Source organism: Aplidium turbinatum, chromosome 3 (genome assembly GCF_918807975.1).
Source record: "Aplidium turbinatum chromosome 3, kaAplTurb1.1, whole genome shotgun sequence".
NCBI classification, from domain to species: domain Eukaryota; kingdom Metazoa; phylum Chordata; class Ascidiacea; order Aplousobranchia; family Polyclinidae; genus Aplidium; species Aplidium turbinatum.
The window spans coordinates 17,118,433-17,126,897 of NC_137474.1; the positions used below are offsets into that span (position 1 = coordinate 17,118,433).

The 8,465-nt window shown below is 38.9% G+C and overlaps 1 protein-coding gene and 1 non-coding gene across 2 annotated transcripts; both read right to left on the reverse strand.

Annotated features, from left to right (window-relative positions):
- Positions 1-1,013: 1,013 nt before the first annotated feature.
- LOC145766593 (protein FAM200A-like) lies at positions 1,014-1,637 on the reverse strand. Its single transcript, XM_082578311.1, has one exon. It carries the CDS (start codon positions 1,635-1,637, stop codon positions 1,014-1,016), a length of 624 nt encoding a protein of 207 aa, XP_082434437.1.
- A 2,054-nt stretch (positions 1,638-3,691) lies between these two features.
- On the reverse strand, positions 3,692-3,803 carry LOC145767660 (U6 spliceosomal RNA). Its single transcript, XR_014288829.1, has one exon. It is a non-coding gene; the product is annotated as a U6 spliceosomal RNA (small nuclear RNA).
- Positions 3,804-8,465: the final 4,662 nt, after the last annotated feature.

The window sequence follows — 8,465 nt, forward strand, 5'->3', positions numbered from 1 at the left end:
TCTTTTCTCGGTGGGAACTTTGACATAGGACAGTTTTCCTTGCGAATCAGCTGATTTCATTCGCTCGGAAAACTGTCCTATGTTAAAGAGCCTACCTCTTTTCTCATTCTTTTGTTCAAAATGGAAAACCATCTCGTGTTTTCACAGAAATATTAACAACTAACATTAACATTGTCGGCTGCATAGCCGAGTGGTGAGAGCTCTGGAACGGCAATCTAAAGGGCGCCGGTTCGACACCGCTCAAGAGCATTCGTCTGTGTCTTTGGCAAGACACTTAAAGGCATGCATAATGGTGGACACGAAGACTGGCTTCCTTGCCTTCCCGTCCACTTAATCTAAATCTTCAACCACCAGGTGTAAGCCTGGATACGATAAACCAACAGAAACATTTTCTTGGCGTTCGTCACAATTCAATGAAGGAATGGTGGTGCTAGCATTTCTGTTTTCGAGAATCATGGGAGCCCGTTTCGCCCCCAAGGATCCGTTTTTCCCCGAATTCCCCTAATTGACTGTTTAACGTTTGATATCCCAATAAACTACGTCATCAATCTTTCTGGTCACTTTACGTGTAAGAGAAACAGTTATGAGTTGTGACAGAAACACCAAACGAAATTTTATAATTATGCATTAAAATAAACAGCACAACAACGATTTATATATTTACTTTTTCTTTGGTGCAAACATGTTATTGTACAAGAGTGGTCTTGGGTAGCAGAACCGTATTAATTCGCCCCTCACAACCCCTGGGGGGCACGGTTGTTTAGGGGTCAACTCATTTAAATGTGTTTAACTTTTTTTGGCTGTTTGAAATGAAAAAATGTTGAAGCTCGATATTATAGCTTAAGTAACGCAAAGCCATATTTTTCGCTTCCAAAACCCTAATTCAGTGTTTCCCAACTTTTTCAATTCACGGACTATTTTTGCAATAGCCCAAACCTTTGCGGACTCATGTTACAGCAATTACAAAAGAACTTGTTTTAGCGAAATTTGTTTATTGCTCACATTCTCAAATTTCAATGGGAACCTTGTCCCTGAACTTGCTTCACCAGTTCATGGAAATTGGGGTTGATGGTCGTTAAGGCACATCTGATGTCGTCTTGTGGTTGTAGTTGGTTGCGGTACTTGGTTTTAATCATAGCTAGTGCTGAAAAACCAGCTTCACAAAGATATGTTGTCGGAAAGGGCAAAAGAGCTCTTGTTGCCTGCAAACAGAGTTCAGATAGATTGGGTTCCATCACTTGGACGTTGGCCCAAAATTGAGTCAGAGAAACATATTTGTATTTCTCTTTCCACAGTTGTCGACTTTGCAGCACAAACAGTTGTTCACCAATGCAATCTATTTCCGGATGAACCAGTAGTGCTGAAACCTCGAAGGGATTTCGCACCCACTTAAACTCTTTGTTGAAATTGTGGGAAGGAATATATCTGTCCAGCTCGAACATAAATGAAGTAAGGTGCTCAAGAAAGATTCCACCGATGCTCATCAAATCAAATTCTTCTTCTTCCAAAAATGCGTTTAAAGCATGAAAAGCAGCTATCTTCCCACTTTCCAATCGATGCATCCACAGTTTCATTTTACCTTTAAATGCGACAACGTCTTCCGATACATCCAAAAAGATTTTATTTCTTCCCTGCATGGTAGTGTTCAGCTGATTTAAATGGCTGAAAAAATCAGATAAGAACAGCAATTTGGCAATCCATTCGTTGTCGCTGAATCGCTTGGCAAGTTTATGATTCTGCTCTTTCAAAAAAGCACCGAATTTATTGTGTAGGCTAGCCACTCTCTTTAACACTTTTCCTCGTGACAGCCAACGGATGTTCGAATGAAATAATAGCCCAGTGTGCAAATATGCGTAATTAAGTTAAACAAACAATTCCGTTGAGTTACATCGGAGTTACCTTGAAACACATATTGCGGACTCACCCAAGAGTCTTCCGCGGACTCAGTTTGGGAAATACTGCCCTAATTAGTGGGACACAAACACATCTCTGTTTAGAGGCCCTTATTATCATTTGGAATGACTAAGTTATTTTAAATAGAGTAGGCTAAATCTATGCTATTTTGTTGAATTTATAGAAGAAATAATAGCCTACTATGCTCTCGCTTTCTTGGAAAATGTGTCTTTACGGTTGATAGCTTAAGACTTGTGCAAAATTAGATGTTCATGAAACGACGAAAATGTTCAATATTAGCATCCAGAAGTGCTGACAGCCGTGACAGGAATCATCTAGCGTATAGCCTACTTTTGCATTCAGGTTGATTCTTTTTAATTCAAAAACATTTTAGGAGGGGGCTTGCATACGGAAGGAAACTCCACGTCGCCAAATTTTTTTTAACTAGGCCTAGCCTTGTTTAAGTAGGCTATTCTGCATTCCACTCAGCGTCTTATTTTTTAAGACAAACACTTTTCTCTAGTTTCTGTAGCCTATTTTAAGAGCGATACAAGCACATGTTTTGGAGACAAACTCTTACATTTCCAAATTATCTTCAGAAAACGGCCTTGTAGCCTAAATTCTTTTTGTTATTTTAGTTTAACTCCATAGCCCTTTGCATTTGTTATGTAGTCAAAGATGGATTCCCAACAGACTGTGGGGTCAGTCTGATGCTTTAGATCCGAATTCACAACCTGTGGTTTGAAAAACATTTTAGGCACCTTCAATTCAATTTATTTTTCATTGCTGGCGCGAACATGTAAACTAAAAAGTAGAGGCCCACTAGTGAATTTCAGAGGGAGGAGGAAGGGGACGAGATGGTGCTCACACGGCCCTGTAGGGTAGGCTTTCTTTTTCATTATATGCTATGTTCAGAATGCAATTGGGCCTAATTTTTGTTTAAAGTACGTAATAAATTGCATTCGATGTTTAAACTTTCACAGAGACGTTCGATTTATAGCCTACTTTAATCTTAGGACACTGCCTGTTGATCGAACTATCAGGACGATAGTTTATACTTATCCGTTTAGATCAGAGGTGACGAACTTGCGGCCCGTCAAAGAATTTTGTGCGGCCCGCAAAACAATTTGACAATCGCTCATGCAATAAAGACAAAAAACATTTCAAAGCTGTTTTATGCCTTCACTGGTACACCTTTCCTTTGCTATTTTCTTGCCCTTCAATGTTACACCTGCTTCTGCACCCTATGAGCTCCAACTTGAACTCATAAAACTATAGGCTAGAGCAGGGGTCACCAAATGGCGGCCCGCCACGCTGTATCGCTGCGGTCCGCGGAAGGTATCAGCGTACTAGTATAACCAAAAATACTTTTCTTGAAAAGTTAAAGAGCACGAAAGCAAAAAATACTTTCCGGGAAGCATATTTTCGCTTTGCATTCCATTTCACCCACCGACCAATCAGATTACAGTTCTAGGTGGGGGGTTGCTTAAAGTTATTCCAATGCGATGTCCAGCCACACTGTCCCAGTGGTTGATTAAAACGTCTGTTTTCGAATTTCGAAATTGTCTGTGAGCATGTCTGATAGCAAATGTCATTTAAACACTAGTGCGAGTTTCACCGTTATTGTGTTTCACGAGCAGTGTTCCCTTTATGCAAGTTTTTGTTGGCAAAATGGGTCGGCGTGCCAACTCAATTTATAATAAATTGGCAAAATATTACATAGGCTATAAATTTGGAGACTTTTTCTGATTGTATTGTGAAAATATTTAGCTTAGTACTGCAAAACGTTTTTTTTTTAAGAAATATGGAACGCTTCACGATTTTGCGTGTCATCCTTGCGCAGGAGCCATGCTAATATTCTCTGTATCGTTCCAATTATAGCCTAGTATATGTACTGCCGAAGCAAGTACCGTACTGCAAAACGTTGTTAATCAACAAATTCTTGCCACGTTGATGTTAATGTTCACGTTGATGTTCATAAATTACGATAGAATTACGATTTTTTGATGATTTCCACAAGCGTTTGTTTCATGGTAGCCTACCTGGTTTCTTTTTCCCTGTTATTTGAGCCTATTTTTCGCTGATATGTTTGCAGGTCACTATTGTTGCCTGTATTGCGATGTGTCAAACATTTCCTTGTTTACTGAAACTGTTAATTGCAATATATCTTTTGCGAAGCGAAGTAACAACACCACTCTTGCTTGGCGATGAATATTCTGATGAAACCGCTCACCTCGCTATAAGTGCGCAAAACAAGTGGCCTCGTTTATTAGGCATTGGTAAAAAAGTTAAAAGTGTTATAAAAGGAGCTTGGCCTGGCAGTAGCGTTAATTGTTCGATTAATTTTGTTTCTGCCGTATTCTAACATAAATATGAACAACATGAAACGCTGGATACTGGGTACAAAATGCGTTCTCTTCTAGCATAAGAGTCAACATACTTAACATTTTATTAGTGCGGCCCGCCACAGTTCTCCTTAGTGCCAAAGTGGCCCGCATGCAAAAAAGGTTGGTGACCCCTGGGCTAGAGTGATGAAACGCTAAAAGCGATGTATGTGAGCAAGCCGTTGCTTGAATTTTATCGTGTGTGTTTATCAAAGGAAGAGTTTCCAAACGAGAGCTCACGCTCTCAAATGGTCATCTGTTTTCGGCAGCACGTACCTATAGGCTAGGCCTATGCGAACAGTTCTTTTCTAAAATGCACTTTACAAACAGTCGTTACAGGTCGAGGCTGACAGATGAAAATCTTAGTAGCCTATGCAGTTGAGAGTTGCCACATCGTCTGTTCTACCTAATATTGAACGCTTAGTCAAGCAAAAAACTTTCCAAAAATCCCACTAAGCAAAAAATTTAATGCTTCGATGTTATTTTTTTATTGTTTTATGCTTCAATGCTGCATTAGATAGCTTCTGCTATATGATTCGCATGGGCTTTTGTTTGTTGTTTGAAAAAGAAATTTCATTCACTGATTTGTAGTTTCGGAGCATAATGGTCGAAACATTTAGTCAACTTGAGCAAAAAGGATAGCGCCAAAAAAGAAGAAATCGTACTTATAATATGAAAGCAAACGCTTCGAAAATTAAACTGTCTTCATTATCAGTGCAAGTAGCCTACTGTTGCTCTAGGTCAGTGGTTCCCAAACTGTGGGCCATGGCCCACTAGTGGGCCACGAAGACAGTTTCAGTGAGCCACAGAGTTATTTGTAATTGAACTTATAGGCTACTGTTCCTGTATTGTTAACAATTTCTAGATTTTTTACCGAAAAATTTTAACTGCTATTCTTAAAACTGTCTGCCACGGGGAGGAATTGTTACGTAACAATGAGTTTTTAAGCTTGCATGTGCCAGAAATCGTACTTAAAAACAAGCGTTCTTTATGTCGTGGACTGATAGTTGTGAGGTGCAGAGCGAAGAAGAGATTGAATAAAAATTTGCAAATTGAGACATGCTAAACTAAATTACTAAATTATTCAATGGCAAACAAAAGAAAGTATGATGATAGTTACGTTAAATTTGGATTTACTTCGTTAAATGATCATGGAGTCGAAAAGGGACAGTGCGTAGTATGCTACCGCGTCTTAAGCAATGAGTCATTGAGACCGAGTAAATTGAGAAATCACCTGGAAAAAAATCATCCTGAGTTGAAGAATAAAAGCATTGAGTATTTTAAACGACTAGAATCTAGCTGTAAACGTCAACGACTTGACAAAACTGGAAACTTTCAACAAACTGATCAGAAACTTACAGAAGCATCTTTCGTTGTAAGCCAAATTATAGCTAAGCAGAAAAAAGCTCATAATATCGCTGAAACTGTTGTTAAACCGTCTGCACTGGCCATGACGAGAATTGTCCTGGGTGATAAACATGAGAAAAGTCTCAAAGCTATTCCTTTATCCAATAACACAAGAGACGAATTGCAGCAATGTCAGAAGACATTAAGGAACAAGATAACTGAAATAAATAAATCTGCTTTTGGTTTATTCGCCATCCAGCTGGATGAGTCTGTCGATGTATCTTCAGTTTCTCAACTTATGGTTTTCGTTCGCTATGCAGTTGACACCTCTGTAAAGGAAGAATCACTCTTCTGCTGTGCTTTGAACACCAGCACAAAAGCATCAGATGTAATGGAAAAAGTCAACCATTTTTTTAATGAAAACGGAATATCCTGGGACAATCTGTGTGGCGTGTGCACTGACGGTGCACTTACGATGCTTGGTTCCAAAAGTGGATTTAAGGCACTTGTGCAAAGAAAGGCTACTGGCGTTATGTTTACTCATTGCTTCATTCACCGGGAAGCTCTGGCTTCTAAATCTTTACCAAGTGGTCTCCAAGATGTGCTTAACGTTACTATTAAAATAGTAAATTTTGTGAAGAGCAGCGCTTTGCACACTCGTCTATTCAGAAAACTTTGTGAAGACATGGAATCTGATCATAAAAACCTTTTGTTTTACACAAAAGTTCGGTGGCTCTCTAAAGGGAACGTTTTATGCAGAGTGTTTGAGCTCCGCGATGAGTTGGAAATCTATTTAACTGATGTAAAACCTGAGTTAGCATTTCACTTTACCAATGCAAAATTTATTGCTTGTTTGGCATACTTGGTAGATATTTTTCATTCTTTAAACACCCTTAACCTGAAAATGCAAGGAAAAGAAAAAAAACATTATTCAGAACATGGACTTGATCAATGCGTTTGTTGAAAAATTGGCAAACTGGAGACGAAAAGCTCAAAACGGCAATTTTGCCATGTTTAACAACCTGTCTGATATTTACGAGTTAAACGATGAACTAAAGACCAATATTGTTCAACACCTGAAAGAGCTGGAAAGCGAATTCAAGTCATATTTTCCTGAAGTTAGTGCTGATGACCTATCACTTGCAAGAAATCCGTTTCGACTTTCCCCTGAAAATGTGGAAAATGAATTGCAAGACCAATTGATTGAATTGAAAAACGACTCCAGTTGCCGAGATCTATTCGAAACTTTGCCACTCACGGAATTCTGGCTAAGCATGGCATCATCATATCCAGAAATAAGCAAAACTGTACTTAAACAGTTATTGCCTTTCACTTCTACATGGTTATGTGAATCTGCCTTTTCAGCGCTAGTATGTATGAAGTCCAAGCAACGCAACCGCCTTGAAGTTGAACATGACATTTGCTTTGCTCTTTCGACAACTGAGCCAAGAATTTCTAAGCTTGTTGCTAAAGCGCAAGAGCACCCTTCCCATTAAAAAATAAGTTGCAAAAAGCCATTTTGTTTGTTTTTGTGTTACATGTCATAATATAGTACAGTAATTAGGTAGTAGAACTTGGCCGATTAGCGTAGTGGTAAGAAACATCGCTATCTGTGCTGGAGGTCTGGGCTTCGATCCTCGGGCCAGTCAAATCAGGCACAGCGTCGCCACTCAGAAAATTGCTAGAGCCTATAGTGCTCGCCCATATACAAGTGTATAAAATATTTTGGGTGGGCCACGAACTTTTTTTGAATCAAAATTTAGGCCACGGAGTAAAAAAGTTTGGGAACCACTGCTCTAGTTGATTTGTTTTTATTTTTTCCTGTTGTATGTTTCGATTCTGCGTAAGATAATTTCAACTGTGTGGGTTTTATTACTTTCATCTGCCGTTTGTTACTTTTCAAAAATAATATCGTGAGTCGTTTCTAAAAGATTTCATAGTAGGTTACGAGTAAAAAGTTGTGTGGCCCGATAACTCATGTGTAATTGACAAAGTGGCCCGCAACCGCAAAAAGGTTCGTCACCCCTGGTTTAGACCTAGCCTAGGCTACTATCAAGCTTTTCATATTCACATATCTAATAAATTCAATCCAAAAATACAGTGGCATAGGCTACGCAAAGACAGTGAGAGCTTATATTTCATCAACAAATAGCCTCGGCTACCTTAAACCTTGGTCAGACTAACTAGCCTATAAGGTATAGCATTAGGTTACTATTGATAAAAAAAATGTCAAGTGATATCCGCTATATCGAACGCTCTGCTTCCCCAGTAACAAAATCCTGCGAACGCCACTGAACGTACTGTCAGTACGCGTGGTTCATTGGGTTGAGTGATAAGCTTACTACGTCGTCTGGGTAAAACATTATTAGGTAGGGGCATATATGGTTTGACCCAAAAAATTGCAACAAAAGGTTTTTCAACTGATTTGATTAGTAGGCTATAGGGTGTCAGTAGTAACATATTCAAAATCTTGAGGAATCCAACTTTCAGAAAGTGGTTATTTTCAAGATGGCCGCCAAACCATTAAAATAGCAGTAAATTGACCATAACTCGCGGACCAAAACATGTAGTTTTAGTGTTTATATCTAGGTATTTATCAGTGTTGTACGCGTCAATGAAATAAATTGACGGCGTCGGCGCTAATTTCTAGCGCTATTTTAGCCAGGGTCTCACAAAACGGAAGTAGGTATTTCAACCAAGTGTAGGCTAACAATAGCTATGAATAAAGAGCAGGTTTTATGTTTTGAGACTGTATTGTAATTAGCTTCTTTAGCTTATTAGTTATTTTTTTGTGGAAACCCCGAGTAGAAACAAGCATTTCAATACGTTTGTCTAACAATC

Excerpts from the sequence above, each read along its gene's own strand:
- LOC145766593 (XM_082578311.1), bottom strand. The coding sequence starts at position 1,637 with ATGCAGGGAAGAAATAAAATCTTTTTGGATGTATCGGAAGACGTTGTC.